The sequence below is a fragment of the Dermacentor silvarum genome, chromosome 11 (genome assembly GCF_013339745.2).
Source record: "Dermacentor silvarum isolate Dsil-2018 chromosome 11, BIME_Dsil_1.4, whole genome shotgun sequence".
Lineage (NCBI taxonomy): Eukaryota > Metazoa > Arthropoda > Arachnida > Ixodida > Ixodidae > Dermacentor > Dermacentor silvarum.
This window is the reverse complement of record NC_051164.1, coordinates 75,425,107-75,444,524: the sequence shown is the minus strand read 5'-3', so window position 1 is coordinate 75,444,524 and position 19,418 is coordinate 75,425,107. Positions and strand designations below refer to the sequence as shown.

Genomic DNA, 19,418 nt, shown 5'->3' with positions numbered 1-19,418 from the left:
TCGAATAAATACGGTAGGTAAAATCATGCTTTCCAGTTTGTTACTATCGTAACCCTTCAGCCGCATGAGCCAAGCTAAGAAACAAGCTGTTGCATAATAACCTGTACAAAAGCCAGCCATTCTAGGAAGCACCGACAAACGAATAAAACTGTACAGTTGGCATCGCAAGTTTATGGACCACAGGATCTGGAGAAAAGCTGAATATTTATATGGCCTGGGCATGCAGCCTGGTATTCTAGTTTTCTGTCGTTCTTGACTGTGCTTTCCTTCCCTTGGAACCCATTATGTAACTCTTATGGCCCACCAGTTATCTAGCCCATGCATTACATGGCCTGCGCAGCTCCATTTTTTAGAGCCCAGCTCTTAGGCGGCCATTTCTGCGGCGAGCGTCGGCGACATACCTTGTAACCGAGTGAATGAGCACAGCGAAAGGTGAGAGTGAACGCAAAGTGCAGCAGGCGATGAAAGATGGCGGGAGCGAAGAGAGCGCGAGGAGGAAAGCGGAGGAGGGCATCGAGGAAGCGTGAGAAGAAAAGTGTAGTGCCGCGCAAGACAGATTATGGCGATGATGGCTACAAGATGGCACCATAGTAGCACACGTCATTAGGGTGCCTCGATGTGCTCGCTCGCCTCCGCACCGCTCGCCGGGGCGCACACATCATGGCACTCTATGCGTCGTCTGTTCACCAAAGCACTGCATGAGCAGAGGTGGGTCTGCGGCGGCTACTGTGAATCGTGCCCACGTGTAAGTCATGCACAAGTCTTTCGTGATCTCCCGATTAGCGAGACAGTCGCGCCAGCCACGCTTTGCTCCGTTTGGAACGTGCCGCACAAGACAGATTGTCCGGGTCAGCCAATATACCGCGGAATGAAAACACGTATAGAGCTGCGCTCCGCTAAAATTTCGCATTAGGGAGTATCGTACCCGTCGGTGAATTTTTTGTCTCTTAATGCCAACTAGAATATTGGATATCCCCGTATCGAGTGGGATAAATTAATACTATGTGTCGCATGTGGCCATGCCAAACACAAGGAGTAGAATTAGTGAGAATGGAATGGTGGCATCATCTGTCATTGTTAGGGCTAAACCATGGGCTATGAGAGAAACAGAGCAAACTGACAGGACAGATGGCATCGCATTTCAGATTAATGTAAGTGACACATACTACTACACTAATTTGTTTTACACTAGACAGAGTGGAAATACACTCAAAGGTGTTCAAAATTTATTCCACTGTGATATTTGAGCCTCCGTGCAAAATTTGACTACAAACAACACAGCGGTTTAGCGAGGAGAATAATGCATCCCTGGCGCTCCTGCTTACGCAGCATTCTGCATATACACATTTATAAATGTGAAGAAATGAGTCTGGCAATAGAAGCAAGTGACCGAACCAGTACCACAGCTGCAAGCAGGTGTGCATCACTCACCAATAGAACAGTCATAATAGTGTGGCCAACTTCAGCATAGACAGAGCGACGTCCACGAACGCTGACCATTGGGTACGGGTACACTGCAAGAGAATGGTGAAAGAACAATGTGCTCACTACCCACCTCCTCCATTTCAACTTCAAGCTGGACAGAGTTAAATATGCAAAATCAAATCGGCAGGGAGGACAACCCAAAAAGAGAGTCAGTACACTAATGACCCACATCAACCTCACTCGAATGCTTCATTTTGCAGCAAAGCTGTCTCTACCCCACCTGATGCAGGTCCTGTCCCCCAGTTTCTGTCTATATTCCGAGCTCCTTGCCTAAAAACTTAGCAGTGGGGTACAGCCCCGACATCCTGCCACGTTATAAAACAGCAATGTGGTGAAAGGAACTAAGCAATGTACTGTCAAACGTCTATACAATGACGTCAGTAAAATTGGCGATTTGTTTTGGTATATCGAAATTTCGTTCTACTGAAATTCGAACTTTTATGCAAGTGAGTACAGTCCCCGATGGATTTTTATTAGATGGAAGTCATCGCGAAATTTTCCTAATTATCAGGCAACTGGAAAAAGCAAACTTAAATGAGAAAAAAAAAATTACGTTGAATTTGAGAGTTGGCGACAAAAACTATTTCGTGTCATGGCGATGATATCTTCACATAGACGGTACAAAGCGAAGCCAGCTCCGTTCTTACGTTCACTCTGTGCAGGTGATAGTGTCGCCTGCAGCGGGACGACGTTATCATGAAAAGTACCGCCTGCCTCTGCTGCTATGCATGTCCAAAACTCAAGATTACGCAACCTCCGGCACGAAACGCGCGGGAAGACAGCGCATGTTGCCACAGCCTCTCAGTTCACCCAGCCTATTCACAAGCGGCAGATTACCTTTAAAGCAGGGCGCGTGGGCTGTGTTTATGCTCAGCAATGCTGAAAGCCATGCGCAGTTACGGCCGTGGTAGAAAAGCCAACCTGCCCCCAACTCCCCCCTGCAGGTTGGCCCTGAACTGTTGCCACAGGGAAAGGGGGGGAAAAAAAAGCTGTTTTTGCAAAGCAATAAAAATATTGTTTTGCTGTAATCGTTTTTACCATGGAAAGGGCTGAAAGCAAAACAGTTTCTTGTGTGACAGCACTCACCTTCAAATTCGGCTCCAAGCCTCAGCAGAAGCCGAAGAGGCAGCAGTCGAGCCCAGGGCAGTTCCATCCGTTGGAGCAGGACAGCACACAGCCACGGAGGACGGGGAAGAACAAGTCCGTCCAAGCACTGTCCAAATAAAAAGGCGGGAGGGAATGTCTTGGTGCACCTTTCCACATTTCTTTCCTGTCAATTTAGATAACCTCGCCACTTCTTCCCACTTTGACAACAGAAATAAACACTTATCTGAGAACACAATCTTTGCCGAATTGGGCACTAAACTTAAAAAAAAAAAGAAATTATGAGGCTTTACATGCCAAAACCACGATCTGATTGTGAGGCAACCGTTTGGAACGTGCGATTATGAGGCACGCCGTAGTGAGGGACTTCGGAAACTTGGACCACCTGGGGTTCTTTAACGTGCACATAAATCTAAGTACACGGGTGTTTTCACATTTCGCCCCCATCGAAATGCGGCCGCTGTGGCCGGGATTCAATCCCGCGACCTCGTGCTCAGCAGCCCAACACCATAGCCACTGAGCAACCACGGCAGGTTCGCCGTGGTTGGGCTAATCTGTCACAAGACACAAAGCACTGTCTCTAGTCTCCCTGCAACACAAAAATGGGAACCTTAGATTTGAAACATTATAAACCTGTACGAGATATGGAACTGTCAATGCCAACTGCAGGAACCGCCGGCATCGCAGGTGGTTGGCATCAAGTCATCGAAAAATCCCGCAGGCTATTTATGTTTGTCAGAGCCTCCTCTACTTTGGGCAGCAGTGGTGTTGCTGCCTGCCGCTCAAACCTGTTGACATGATACTGCCCAGTACTTAATTGTTGCTGTATAGGCAACAATGTGAGCCATTTCTTGTAGGTGGCATGCACCCACATTCAGCAATGCAACAGATTTGAGATGGACACTTGATGCATGCTGTGTTTCCATCAGGGTGTCGGAATGAAATGTTTTTCGTTCTGGTTTTAGTTTCGTTCTCCTCAAAAAAGTTCTGTTCCGGTTCCGCTCTGGAACGAAAAAAAAAAAAGAAATCATCCGTAATGGTTCATAACGGTTTTGGTTTGTATATAAAAATTTCCAAAGCAAGGTAACAATAGAAACATAGTATTAATTTTTCTCAAGTGAATTCTGAATTTTGAGATCATGCTCAGTGCCTTGAGTCACGGCATTGAGCATGATCTCAGAAGCAGCACGTCATCACGTGTACTCGCAGTAATTCGAGACCGCTATTCTGACAGAACGAACTTAAATGAACACAAACGAAGGAGAAAACTTCGGTAACAAAGCGTCGTACCCGTAAAAAACCAAACGATAAGCTCTTAGCGCGCCAGCCCTGGGTTTTGCTATGATGCCGATTTGCTAGTGCATGGAGCGGCAGGCTCAGATTAGCGGTGCGCTCAACCTGCTATCGCTCGTACTATGCCTACCTGAGATACGCGCTAATTCTGACTTTGCCTGAGGTCAGTTGTTTCGGATTGCTGAATTTCCCCTTGAACCGAAAACTGATAAAAAATATTTGTTTGTTTCACTCCAAAACAAAATAATAAATAATGTTTCGGTTACGTTTTCGTTCCGGTAAAAAATATTTTGTTTCATTTTTTGTTTTTCGTTCCGTTCCGACACACTGGTTTCAATGCTTTACTGCAGGCCACATCAAGAAGAAACTAGACTGAAAAATGTGCTGCCTGAAAGATGCCAAAGATAGTGTCAGGTTAATGCCAGAGGTGTGAACAGTTATTAATTATAGATAGCAAAAAGTTTAAATATCCAATAGACAAGTCGTGGAGTTGTGTACTTGCTCAAGTCTAATGCACACACGCTGAGTATGCTGCACACACTTCTCTCAAACTCGAGCAATTTTCTCCTTGCAATCTTGTCTTGTAGTAACAGTTTCAGATGTGCATGCCTCAATCTCGATCTATGAAATCGAAATGTCGTTTCAGCATACATCATTCCAGCACAAGCCAGAAAGCTGTATAGCCAGTGCCAGAGTGATCAATGCGCAGCTGGGCTCAAGTAATTTAAAATGGTGCTGTCCAAAAAAGTGTGCACAAGTCAAACCGTAGCAGTCAATTCTTTACATTTCACGATTCCTGAACGGCGTGATATGCCTGCGACTTATGCCTGGTGTGAAAAAGTATGAATTCCACTGGCTGAAAGCAGAGAGATAAAAGCGATAGAAAATGGAGTACAACTGTGCTTCTGAAAATGTACTGTTGGGCAAGTTGGTTGGACCTATTGCTAATCTTCCAGCACAAAAACGAGACAATCAAACAGACAAGGCAAGAACAGCACTCTGTCTTGTCTATTTGGTTGTTCCACCTTTGCATTGGAAAATAGACAAGAGCCAGTGTTGTCCTTGTGTGCTTCTCTGTCATCCCTATCTCACCTGCGCTTAAGTTTCAAAATGAACCAAGACTAACTGCAGCCCAGCGTTAAGTTCTTTTCTTTTTGCCCTCTCTTATGCACACCTGTCCCATGTGGGGCAGCAGAAGGAATCCACCGTGGTCGTTGCTGCCAAGCACCCCCTCGGGAAAGGGCAGGCACTGGAATGCCCCCACGGCCGTCGTCGTCGTCATCGTCACACCGGGGGCAATTACGCCTACTGGTCGGTGGCCCCCCGTGGCACCGATGCCCTGCAGGGTTGCAAACAGCCGCAGGGCATCCCGCGGGAGCTGCGACTCCCCCGGCTCCCGCTCCAGCAGGAGCACCACCTCGTCCAGACCCAGGTTGCAGAGGCCGCGGCTGCAGAAGTTCCAGCACTGGCGCCTCGCGCCACACTCCACTGAACACAAAAAGAAAGAAATGGAGAGGCGATCAGTGGAAATGTGCCGTAGACTGAGCAAATGTCTATTTTGACTGACTGAGCCATTCTAACTGAGCCATTGTCATGGCTGAGGCCATGACAAAATTCATCTAGACTGAACCGAAACACTGAGAAAATGTCTATCAACAAATTTCCTGCACCACTGGTGCCATAAAAAGTGTTCAACGAATTATGTTTTCGTTTAAAATATATCTGAATGACAGTATTTGGACAAAAAAGCATTTTTTGTCGAGGGGACATTGTTTCCATCTTTGCAACAAAGCACCCTTTCAACATTTGTAGACTTTTTGCTGTTGTGTCAAGGTTTTATGCAAATTCAACAACTACTATTTACTCCAACAAAATTACTCAACACTGTTAACAGCCACTTCAAGTTTACTTAGAACAAAAAAAAACTGATCCTTACACAAGCCTAGGAAGCAGATATGGCGATGGGGAGCCTTTCAGTAATAATAAACAACACACTTTTTCTGCTATAAAATTATTAGGTCAGGCTAAGGAATCCTGCTTTGTGGGGGACAGTAAGCACAAAGTGGCATGAGTGTTACATACATACCTGTGACAATCTTGACCAGCACATGCAAGTTCCTTGTGAGTGCAAATGCGACAGGCTCCACATTTGGATCTAAAGTGAAAGCAATAATTGTGATGCATAAACGAATAAACAAACTTATGTGCATAGCAAAGACACAAATCTGAAGTGCACTTATGCCCAATGCAGTTGAAAACAGTAAAACTGCAAGCGAGCATTCTTATGGCAATGCAAAGTGTTAACCAAGGTGCTTGCACTGCAGGGATACTCTTATCAACTTGATTTCTTGGAGAACTCATTTCCGCGATTTTCATGAACAGCCTACTATAAAAAAAATGTTGGCTTTCCGAACAAATGACACATTATAATATGCATCCATGCCTCCCACTGAACAAAATTTGGTGACCATAAAATATTCGGAAACATAATATAGGGTTGAAAATGCAGAATATTTAGCTCACTCCCAGAACTCAAGCTTTTCAAGAGAACAGGAGTGAGAACACTGAAGATATTAGTAAAACCTGCTTCATTAAAAATTGCAAATATGTATGCGACTTGTAACCTGGCATCACTTTATAAGGAGGCAGGTTAAATATATATACGCATATTAAATTTAGTTGATGCCAACCTGGGTGGGTATAGCCCACCGATTTTATTTCAATGATATTCCTTTTCACTTTTCATCAGTGTCCAAGCAGCGCTCATGTTAGCACCGAGATTCGCCTGCCGTGAACAGTGGTTCATAAATTAATTGAGTGAGGCCCTGCAACCAGTATTAAAGAGGGGTGAATATAAATTCACCACTTTTTTAAAGCTGTGCATCATAGCACTGCACAAAATAAAGACCTGTACGAGATGTTTGCATGGGGCAATCAAGAACAAATCTCCTAACATAAAAATGAAGCAGTTTTTTCAAGTGCTTCTTTTGTCTTACCCTGGAGCACAATCATCAGGTCATTCTCGTTCTCGAGCTTCAGATCTCGCTGTGAAACTGTAAATTGATAACACACAATTATTGATAAGGTGCTAAAAAACACATCAATTAATAAAAAAAAGAAGGAAAAATAAAGATGACCATCAGCTCTTATGCCTTTTTGCAGGTAAACGTGGAAGGAGCAATACAATATAACAAAGCATTAGTGATACCGTCGTGCCTTTTGCACTGAAGCTAGCAATTACTATTACTGATTACAACCAACTCCCTTTACCTCTTTGCGTATGGCACCCATTTTGGGCATCGTTAGCCTGCTATCTATCCATGGTTTGAAACGCCAATTTCGAGACCTTCCATGCCGCTCACGGACACACTGCGCTATCGGACGTGAAGGAGGCGAACTATATTTTATTTTTCTAAGCAGTTCGCTTTCTTCCCACGAGGCGGTGATTTTTGAATGCGCTCCGAAGTTTCGCGATCGTCAAAACAGAACAAAAAAATGTCTGGCTCTGGAAGAGGCGCGCGCACTTGCGGACATAGCAGATCTCGCTGCCTCTGCAACTGATCTTATCGATGCATGGAGCAGCAGCGAGTCAGAGGACGCTGAATTTTTGTCGAACTTTGAGTCTGAAAGCGACGACGATGCAAATCAGCGGCTGCAGCCCGGCACGCCCAACTGTAGTGCTTGCAGTTATAAATTTTTGTAGCAGAATAACTATTCAATGAAAAATTGTGATTTTTTCAGAGATAGTGCCTATTAGATGGCATGACATTTTGTATATCTCATAATTGTTGTTGCATTTTTTTTCTTCGTAGATAAAGCGTGTCTTTACAAACATTGTTAAATTTTATCGCACAATCTTGATTTTGGTAACTTAAATGGTAACATATCTTTTTTTATGACATACATCTCGTTAATAAAACTTTTATGCATGGAAGATGCATTCAGTGTGCTTTTTGATTATGTATTACATAAAACATTGAGTACAGTAGTTCCTTCAGAATAAAAAGTCTGGAGTAACCTACAAAAAACACCTATTTTCCCCATGGTAGGGAAATAGCTAAGGCAGACGTGGAGGCATTCTTGAAAATATGTTTATCTTATCAGCCTTCACCTTGAATGAAGTGCACTAAATGAATGAGAAATTAGACAATGCCTACCAAACTGTTTAACTTATCGGAAACTTGTCAGTTCATCCTGAAGGGAGTGTACTCCATGTGAAATGCACAAATATTTCCCTGATAATGGCAAGTGTAGGACTATAGTGTTCTTATATCAAATTGCAACTGCCAGTAAATTCAGCACCACATACAATACAATGTACAGCACCCCATCCAGAAAGGTGCAATTTATAACTGCACTGGCATTGGCTTGACTGACTGCACTCACTTTTCTCGTGTGAAGACTGGCTTCAGAGTCGCTTCAAGGCACTTGCGCATCAATAAGCGATACCACTTTGTGCGCATACAAAATGGCAAAAATAATTTGTCTCTTGCATAAAAATGTACAGCAAATTGCAATTTTCGCTAATTATTTTGCAACAAGTAGCGACAAGATAAGTTGCATGAGTATTCCAGTTGTAAGCTGTGACCTCTCATTGTCGGAGTGAGTCTGTTGAGCTATGCCAATGCAAATATGCACCTCAAATCTTATAACATATCTATGTATGGCAAACACTTCTTTCAAGATATTTTACTGACAGCTACCAACCACTGGCATTGCACATGCTTTTGTAGATTTAGTCTCACGTGATGTGCAATATTTATAATCTGCAACAAATTTTGCGTTTAACAGCCCAATAAAAAAAAAAAAAAACATTTTCTCAACATTACACTCCCTTGAAATTGAAAGCACACATGATCTCTGATCACCAATTCTATATCCCAATTGCGAATAGAAAGGGCTCACCACTGAGTGCCACTGGCGGTAGGGAGCCTTCAATGTCTGACAGGACTACCCGACGCTCTTGAAGCAGGCTCTCCGCGGGTCCATCTGGGCAGCTGAGCTCCCGAGGTGGGCCCGGCATTGCAGAGGGCATCACTTCATCCGACAAGTCCCCACCAGGCCGTATTCCATCTGAGAACATCACCTGTAAGCCAGACATCAGTACTTGTAAAATATTAAAGAAAGATAAATAACAAGAAAGAAAGAAAGAAAGAAAGAAAGAAAGAAAGAAAAAGAAATCACATTCATAGTAGACAAGCTAGAGAAGGCACATTTACACATGCATTGTGTTACTACTGTGCCTGCATGAATAAAACACCACAAGTTTTTATAAAGTTAAGGGGTAAGAACTTAGACAATGCAGAAAAGAAAGAAAAAGTATTATAGAACAAATATAACAAGGACTAAAGATGCGCAGTGTGATCATATAAAATTTTCACATGGCATAATACACCATTTGCAATTTGCACATGTGAACATGATGGTGATGTTTCCACTGGGGTCGTGTTTGTGCAGATGACACCATCTGGACACAGTGGTTGTAGTTCTCTTAGTTCACAGTGGTCAGCGAGCTCTTGATGATTCCTTGAGAGAAGCTGCGTCGCGACCAGTGGGTTTCTACAGTAGCATGCTTGGCAACCGTCTGGCGTGTTCCCACTTGTGAGAAGAAGTGCGTGCGAGTAGTGGAGCCGGCAGTAAGCCCGCTAGCTGTTCTTTCCTTTGGATGCGTTGTTCACTTTGTGGGGAATCTGGGTGCGTGTTGGAATCACCCGACTCAAAGCACTTGATGAAAGGCTCAGGCCCTTCACACGTTACTTTCTGCTCCACAGATGAGTCCTGCGCTCGTCGCACTGAGTCAAACTTCCCTCACACACTGCGTCCTTCTCACTGAGTGCTCCGAGAATGCAACTGGCAACTGCAGCAGACGGCCGTTGCCCATTTGTCACATGTGAAAGAGCCTGTTCCAATAACACCAGCCATTTTCGATCGTACTCCTTCAAGGTCTCTCTCAAGGCCCTCACCATGTCGTCTTTAAGTTGCTTCATTATATCCAATCGCACTGCTGCCACCAATCAAAATGAGAGGATGAGGTAGGCTGGCTATCACAATTTATGTGCCAATATTAGTAAGCAGCTCGCCATCTTAATGCCCCTGTCTTCCTCGCTCGCTCCCTGCATTCACAAATCTTCCTTTGCAGCCGAGTTGCTGATGATGCTGATGACTGTGGGTTGGCCCTTTGACGTTCATCCGTAACAATATTGTGGGAGCAGCTCAGGCCTTAGAACTGCTTTGTGCATTTCTGCTTTGTACTGTATGTTGCACTGTTGCTGACACATGCATTCAAAACAAGAGTGTCTGGCTTCTGCCTCGATACTGAGTTGTTGGATGTCCCTCGGAGCACAGCTGTTAAACGGTTGGGCTTGCCACATTTTGAAATGTCAAAATGGGGAGGCGGCGGTGAAGGTGCCATCTCAAGTTACATTAAAAAAATGCTCATGAAAGATATATCATGCAAGATTTTGTCATGACTCCTTTTCCCATCCATTCTTTATGCCTTTTGCCAATGGCTTGCACATGCTATTGTGTGCTGTTCTTGCTGAAATGAGCTACTCCGGACAATAATCGTGGGCGTGCACGTCTCGTGTGCCCACGATTATCACACTCCAGCATTGGTTACTTCCTGGCGTCATGTAGGTGTCTGGCAACACATACCAGTGGGTCACCAGCTGTTGTCAGGAAAACAAAGTACAAATGGAAATGACTGACCTGCTTGGGGGCCTCTCCATCTGGTCGTGGTCCCCGCCGTAGCACGGGAACTAGGACCGTGAGGGGTGGCGACTGCGCTGCTCCGTGCAGTGGGGGTGGACCCCGTGAGCAGTAGGCCGCTGGATTGGCTGGGCTTGGACCACCAAGTCGCTCGACTGCAGCCACTGCACGTGTCCGTCAACACGCATTGTGAAATGCTGCCACACGAAATGATTTCCACCAATCACTTAGTGGATTGGTAGCGAAATGTAATTGCAGCATTGCTCTATTTGTGATAAGCACACGTCATTGCATCGCGTTGAGGGGCACCAAATGGAACTCGTTTTTCTTGCTGTAAAAGCACTCATCAATGCTATGGAAGCAGATGCAGCAGTTGTTACAGCAATGATGAGCCCGCCGATCTGCATGGTCTGCGCCATGACCATGACACACACAGGAAAAGCTCTTACGCGAGGAAAACATTTAGCTGTTCAGCATGCTTATGCTCAATGTATTCTATCGTGAAACATGAAAAAACAATGAGAAACGATGGACGAACTTCCATAAAAACTCTGCTAATCCATTCCTTTCACAGGTACGTCTAACGTCCCTGTAAAAGAAATTGGAGGGAGACGTTGGACATACCTTTAGTCCCAGCCTTTTTTTATACAGTAGACGTCCATCAATTCAACTCCTGTTAATTCAATCTTTCGGTTAATTTGACCTCAGCCCAAGGTTTCAGTCTGTGCCAACACAATTTTATGGGCCAGAACTTTCAACTTTCATTATTTCGATCCTGAAATTGGCTCTCGCCATGTCATTCAAATTTGACTAATCAGAAGCCACACACCTGGCCCAAATGATAAAACTAATGGTGACCGCAATAGCAATGGCATCCGTCTTGGTGGATATATAACAGACAGTGAATGTGACGAGGACACGTTATATAACACCCATCAAAAACACATACTTTCGGCCTGCCATAGGTAGATTTTCAAGTGAAATTGGCAGTACACAATGAATGATTACCATATTTACCCGATTCTAACACAGGCCTTTTCTCCAAGAAGATTGGTACACAGCATTTGCAATAACATAGAGTCAAATAACATAGAGTCACATCCAGCATCACCGCAATGTCATCACAAGATGGCAACAATGTTCTACATTCAGTCTTTATTTGCAGAAGCTCATTCACAAGATAAGTTGTGCTACATGCCAACCTGCAGCGACAAAGTTGCATCACGTGTTTTTGGTGTTCTAGAGACTACATGCAAAGCATGTCAAACTGGTAAAGTGGTTAGCCCAGGTGCGGGCCACTACACCGTGCAAGCTCTTGCGGAGTCATTCAATAAATGTGAAATGTGAAATGCAATGGACCACATCGCAGACGTGTTGTCAGTAGAGAAAAACACAATTTTTTTCTGCTGAATAATTTAATAAATTCTGTTGGTTCCATCAAAGTCAAATTAATGGAAGCAGACTATTAAAATCTTCAGGCCATAACATAATTTATGAAGTCATGTATGGATCATGCTCTCTAAATAAATAAAACTGAAAGGGCACAAAAATGAGGCTTGCTTACCCCTCTGTAAAATGGTGAGGCAGGGAAGGCAAACACGACCTTCCCGGTTCTCCAGGCAGGGCAGTGGTGCCTTCTGGTTGCAACACGAGGAACACAGCACCTGCACATTTAACCTTGGGTCAGAGGCAAGACCAAATATTGAAAGACCAACTACAATATTATTTCCATTCAGCTTAAATTTGTAACAAATGCATAGCACACTCCATCGACGCTATCATGACAGAGCCTTGGGGCTCTGTTTACTATTTAAAATTAGGTGTTGTTGTTGCTTTTACAGACAGTCTAAGAAGTGTGAGAAGACAGTGTCTGGCACAAGGTAGGTGCGACATGAATCTTGGAAGTATTAAATGATACTGTAGAATGAAATATGTGTTGGAGAATCACATGCGCAATGACACACGCAGTGAGATAATCAACTTTTGTTTACTAAAGCTCCTTGTGCTGCAGGAAAAAGTCATATTCGCTGAGTAGGAGAGCAATCAGCGATAGCGTCTCAAGCAAAAGCTTGGCCAGCAATGACCATCATCACCACTGGCCCCTTTGCGCAAACTGCAGTACGCAGTGGCCTCCATTCATTACACTCTTGCGTCAGACGACTGCACTTTACGCCTGCAAATTTCCTTATCTTATAGTTATCCAAAGCAGTCACGGGTGGAAGATGATAGTGCAGAACATCTACTGTATCACCAAAGATGTGAAGTAATGTACTCATGCTGCACCTCATGGTGCAAATGCAGGGAGTACGTTATATCCACAAAGCATATTCGTGCTACTGCTATGCATTTATTGCTGTCAAAATGAGGAAAACATTACTGACATGCACTTTCTCAAGTCAGAGAGTTTCTAGGTTCTACATCATTTTCAGTGAGCAGAGCCTTATTCAATTTGGGTAACAAAGAAATTATCTTTCCAAGCTTTCCAGAACACACTCAAACACACTTTGAATGTAATTTTGCATTGAGCCTTACCTGTATTCTATGTTAGTGTGAACGCAATTTTTTTATGCCTGCAGTCAGCCTATAAGCTATACCGGCAATTCTGCAAAAACTTCCTCCAGGCAAATGTGCAGTCCTTTTTTTTTTTACTATCAACATTAAAGAGCCCCTAAACAACACCTAGGATAATTCAATAACAACCGCATGCTCCTCTCCAGACTTCTGTGGTCCCTTTTTAACATGTTGCGATGAGGAAAAACCAGGAAAAAACCCATAGGTTGGTCCATGTATGCAGTAAATAAATCAGTTCCAGGCAGTCGGTGAGAATGCCTTTGTCACGCAGTCGCACGCCCGCGTTTCACTTGCCCGGTGCATGCAATCAAGAGACTTCACTTCGTGTAGCATGATTTGAACCTGCGTGTGCGGCGGCAACAGCGGGTAGCCAAAAAGCTTGAAGTCCTGATCAGCAAGAGTCGATGGTGTTTTCGAAAAAGAAAAGGGTGCCAACGTGACATTTGGTACTGACATAATGCCTACATGTCTTCTAGAGAATATGTGGCAAGGAGGAAAGAGTGCCTGAGGGGAGGGCAACAAAGGCGAGAGAGAAACCACTCGCTCGCCTTTAAGTACAGAATGGTTTAGGGGCCCTTTGAAAGACTACTGACACCTATATTACAAGTTGTACAAACTCAACTACACGCTTGTCGCACTTAACGAGATGATACTTAGCAAGTATAAGCGTTTGGGAAACGTTCGTAGATTTGAGTTTATACCGAAGGCATCTATATTATCGTGGCATCCTGACGTGGTACAAATTTGCTGATGTCATACCGCAATCAAGCGAGGTATGTTGATGTTGTTAACACCATAAGAGCTTTGGACAAGCCTAGCTCATCAACGCTACAATGCTAAGCCTTGCTTTGGGTGAGCTGAGCTTGTCCACGGAAACATTCCCGTTTTCAAAGCATTCCGGATAAACGGAGTGTGTGAACTTAGTTTTTATTCTATTGCATAGATGGCTGTACAGTATCAGCACTTTAAAGCCGCGTTTATTGCGCTGTGTGTTTTACGTGAATGGCAGCCCTCTTGCGGCACTCGAAGGCTGCATTTATTTGATCTTTGTGTTCTACTACATAGATGGCAGCATTTTCTCAGTGCTCAAAGACCACGTTTTTGAAATCACACTATCTGGGTGCCACAAGGCAGGCGATTTGGGAAGATGGTGAGAGCCTTGTGACAAAGCTCTGTGTGCCATTCCGTGCTTGATGAAATTTTACACACTTCATGACCTGTCTTAGCAGTGGTAGAATGGGTGAAAAACTTCCTTTGGTGTGGAACTTCGTTTCGCAGAATAGTTGATTTCGAAGCACTGTAAAATAAAGCACCTTCCGCATTTCCGACCGTCCCGATTGTGGCAATGACAACTACATAAACATTGTTTAGAGAAGAAGTAAAATGAGGTTTGCACATATAAAGTATGAAGTAAACTGGTCGAAGACACTTTAGAATTGTTTTGTAAAAGGGGAAGCTCGGAAATGTGCCACAAAAATAAAAGCAAAATGAGGTCACTTTTGGACAAAATAATAAAGCACTTAAAGAGTTAATATAAACATAAACCAGAGTACTGGGTGCGTCTCGCATGTGGCAGCAGTAGCGATAACAGGAATAGAGCAAATCAACATATAATGACATCATGACGTGTCCACTTTCTGTGCACTGAGAAGGGGGCTCGTAGAATAAAGTATTTCAGTAACTTACTTAGGGCACCCTAACGCTTGCTAATATCTCTTTCTAGGGTTTAGAGGGCTTGAACCTTCATTTATTGAAAAAAGAAAAATGACAATTTGCAAATGTCACGTTAGTACTCCTTTAACACTAACAATGTATGACGTTGTGCAACCCAATTCAAAATTGAAATCACTAATTGCAGCTAGAGAGTGCATGAGGTTCACTAGCAGCTGGGAAAGAACTACCCATTTGTTCATTTGAAAAATGAGAGGCACAAAAAAAAAAAGAAAGAACAAAAAAGAAAAAGTCTGCTGCCAATGAACTTTGCTGCACAGCTGCGATGCTACTACTCAACAACATACACGTTTAGAGTGAAACGTAAGCCTGCACAAAGTGCAATCATAAAAAGCGATTCAGGCAATTCTGTAACCATGAAAAAGTTGTACTGTGGTTTTAGATTTTGCGGCAACTACCGGCACATGCAACAGTGGTCAATTTTCATTAAAAAGCATAATCAAGCATAGGGGGCTCACTGGATAAAATTTCTGCAAATGCAACATGTCCTCCAAAGCAATTAACCAAGAAATTATTAATATATTTGGTTGGTTATAGCACAATTTCTAATGTTTTCCAGCATGAATAATGTGTAAGCAAAACAATAGCCTCGTTTCTGCGGCCACTCTGGAAGTATTTTGTTGAGATATCTGGTTATGTTTTGGAATCAGAACAAACTCTTGCCATGTTGCATGATATAATAATACTGCTTAGTTTTTCACTTAAAAACACTTACGAAAATCGCTGATCATATTACCTACAAGGGTACACCAACTTCTGTTTTCATTTTTTTTTGCATACTAGATGCAGGTGTTGTACTAATCTGCAATGTCTTGGAGGTAGATTGCGACATGAAGCAACTGCGTCCTGCTAAACTTTGAAATTCCTTTTGCATGATCGAAGCGCTAAACTGACAACATGATTTGAAACAATGAGAAGCAGGCATAACTGCAATGGGCAAGCTGTGCTCATTCAGAACAGTAATGAGAAAAAGAAAATAAGTTAAACTTAGATAGGCTAGTATAAAACATGGGAGTTTATAATCTTTTCCCAAGCACTGCTGATAACACAATTTAAAAGCGAATTTCGTTAGGATGTTTTAGAGGAAACTAGATCTGTATTACAATAAATAATGTATTGCAATAAAATACGGACAAAAAAGAAAGATGACAGAGAGAAAACTGCAGCAGTGATAAGTCTAAGAAGGAAGACGGCGAAATCATATGGAGAAATTCTGGATATATGGATTAAGTTTGTCCTCTCTGTCACCGGATGGTGCATGAGCCCTACCACACCTAAGACTCCAAAACTTGAAATCTCCAAGAATAAGCAACCAAGAAACATACGTGGATCACTGCATTTGATTGACTGACAACACCATAGGCAACACAGCAAGAAATAACACACCAAGGGCCTCATTATTTAATCTATCTTTTCATATGATTATATTCATTTCATATCACCTGCTTTGTATGGGGCCTAACATATAAAACTTGTTTAACACCTATACTACAGTTGCAAAAGTGTGCCTTAAGAATAATAACGTTTTCCTCTGTTCACCACCCTAATAGCATTCTGTTTATTGACCTTCGCATCCTTTCTTTTACGGATTTAAGAAATTTATAAGATCACTTGTTTAGTTCACAAAATACTCAACACCAACTTCCCCTTACCCAACACCATACTTAACTTGCCACGTGTAAACACCAGGCAAGCAACTCACTTTAACTTAAGCCTTCATTATTGCAGCAATGTCTACAGTGAACGATTACAGTCGAATCCGGATATATCGAACCCACATATAAGGAATTATTGTGTGTAACGAACAGCAGTGAAATCCCCTTGAAAATATTTGCATAAAATTTTTATTTTATATATCGAATTAATTATATATCGAACTTTTTTTGTGATCCCCTTCAGATTCGATATATCTAGGTTCGACAGTATTAAAGTTCTTTGGTGCTATAACTGGGAACACTGTGCCTGTGGAAATAAAAGTAACGAGAAACTGTGACCCTGCATGCAAATGCTTGTCTAGTCAATCATAATAACTCTTCCTTAGCAAATTAATACTTGTTCATGTAAATAATGTTCTTAGTCGTTGAGCAATATGTATGTGGTTGACCTATATATGTTTTTTTCTATATTGGACCAGGTACTAGCCACATAGGCTATTGGTCCAACTATTTTTGTAACATTCCTTGAATTGTTTAAATAATGCTCATTTTTCATTGTCTGAGTGCAAAGATGATGAATCTCCCTCAAGGAAGGCATGTGGATATCCGCAGTGATAAGAGATTTCTGCCCCTAGAACTATTCTTTTTATGGTGCAATGGCATCACTGCTATCAGCTGCAGGACAAAGCAGCATTCCTACTACAATTGCAATGAATGTCACAGTGACACAGGCTGATAACACATGCTTTCCAGATTATTGCTCCTTGACTCATTGTGAATCATTGACGAGAAGCGTTAAAACTGAACAACAGCAGCACCTCATGAAGTTTCCCAACAAGAAAGCCATGATAGAAAGTTAGAATCTTGTAACAATACATTAAGATAAGCATGTCATTGCAGAACCAATGTCACAGTGAAGTTGTGCTTAAAAAAAAGAAATGTAATCGTAAGGACAATGTGAAATGCGACAAGAAAATGTCCTAAAAGTCTCCACAGTGCAGGAGTTCCGACATAAAACAATCACCCCCTGTTCCACTGTGCTGTGATAACCGTCAATTTATTAAACTGATAGGAATTTATGACTTGAAGCCACAGCCAGGCTATTATTAAAAATGATGGATCACGGAGGGCCCCCAGATGAATTCTGACCATCCAGCCTTCTTCAACAAGTGTCAAGGTATGAGCTCACGGGTACTTTTGTATTCCGACTCCTTCTAGGTGGAACGAACGGGAGCCGAACCCACCACCTTAGGTTCAAGCAATGGAATGTCTTGTCACTAAGTCATTACAGTGAGCTGTCTAAAGAAAAAAAAAAAAAAAATATGCACCCTTTGTTATTGTGTTCTAACTGTTGACAGAACAAAATACGCACAAGCTGTCAAGGCACTAGTCAGCCAATTCTGTTTGCCGACAAGAGAAACACATGGCCTAAAGATAAGCAAAAAGCAGCCACTTATCTGTCAGTGCACTTGTTTAGCCACGGCAAGCTGGTGCTTGAGAAACTAATGCAATGTTTGTTAAACTGCAAGTGATGAGCACTGCGTGGATCATTACCAACAAACAGCAAGGAATTGCTAAGTGTAGAATATCCGGCAAGACACTTTTTCCAAGTTCACCGACTTCTGCAGGTTTCCCTAAATTATTCTGGCAAAATTTCCATGATTAAGAGAGCTGGAAACCTTGCTGTGGCAGCCACACGAACCATCATTCTAAAGACATCTTCAGTCTGGTGATACCTAGTGTCATCCACAGTTTTCACAGCACAAATAATTGCACTGTATGCCTGCCGAATCATGCTTCATATAGCTAGCAACTAAAACAGGAAACCCATAGCATGTGTTTCCATCTCAATAACACCACGGTTATTATGCTTAACAATAACAGGCACACAGATGCTACACACCGAAGATACATCACCCCCCATGAAAGCCTAAAAAAATAAAAACCTCTCCAGAGCAATCTTGTGCCGCCTTGAATATCGCAGAACGAATCACATGTGTCTATAGCTGTCTTCCATCCTGCTCAGTTCCTTAGCCTGCTGATTCACACAAAGTGTGCCAGATGTCAACAGATATCTCGTCACTTAAGTGTACCACCGCTTGCGTGCCAAAATCAAAACGCCTGAGGAGCAATTGTGGGATGGGAATAGCTGCAGCATTTTTTAAACAGACTTTGGAGAACAGCAAAACAATATTTGTAGCAGCTGTCTACAGTTCTGTAGCAAATTCTTGCAGACCAAAATGCAATGCAAATGCCTAACTTTCAGCACCTCTAGGAGAGTAGCTGAAGACCCCAAAAAGCTACAACATCATGCAGGAAAGAATTTTCTTTTGATGAGAAGTGCCTCCCAGTGGTCCCATAGAAGCAGGCGGTTTCCAAGCGAAGCAAGAGTTCCAACTGTCCGTTCAGTGACGGTATACTATAATAGCTTTTAATTTTAATACTAGCACACTATCTTCAGCATGCACAATTGTGTATGCCTTGGAAATTTTATTTTATTACAATTCTTTCTTGCTTATTTTTTAGTCATGGAAGCTATCCGTGAAGTACTCTTCTGCTAGATGCCTTGTCCCCCCAAAACAAGTTGTGTGTGTCTCCAACATACACCTTTATAGACTGTAGCAATTGCTGTAGTACGTATTTGGAAGTAATTTGGTGGATGTAATGAGTTCACAGGTAGAGGCACAGATAGACTTGGCTTATCATCGAGAGATTTTGTTTATGGGCATGTAAACAGCAAAAGAAACGTCGAGGAGAAAAGCTGTGAAACAGCGGTAAAACAGCCATGTGCCAAATTAAGTATACTGTTACGATGGGATGCATTTATTTAAAGATGAAGAGATAAATGAGGACTGCTGTACCGGCACCTGG

At 42.7% G+C, this 19,418-nt stretch overlaps 1 protein-coding gene across 1 annotated transcript in view; it reads right to left on the bottom strand.

The window, feature by feature from the left end:
- LOC119433037 (zinc finger FYVE domain-containing protein 9) overlaps nucleotides 1-19,418 on the bottom strand; it is a 43,753-nt gene that overhangs the window by 12,709 nt on the left and 11,626 nt on the right. The window contains exons 3-10 of the mRNA XM_049659099.1: nucleotides 12,155-12,254; nucleotides 10,591-10,754; nucleotides 8,788-8,968; nucleotides 6,879-6,935; nucleotides 5,969-6,037; nucleotides 5,057-5,370; nucleotides 2,572-2,698; nucleotides 1,432-1,514 (exon numbers count right to left, since the gene is read on the bottom strand). Coding sequence (XP_049515056.1) covers nucleotides 1,432-1,514; nucleotides 2,572-2,698; nucleotides 5,057-5,370; nucleotides 5,969-6,037; nucleotides 6,879-6,935; nucleotides 8,788-8,968; nucleotides 10,591-10,754; nucleotides 12,155-12,254 — 1,095 coding nt within the window. The remainder of the gene's footprint in view (nucleotides 1-1,431; nucleotides 1,515-2,571; nucleotides 2,699-5,056; nucleotides 5,371-5,968; nucleotides 6,038-6,878; nucleotides 6,936-8,787; nucleotides 8,969-10,590; nucleotides 10,755-12,154; nucleotides 12,255-19,418) is intronic.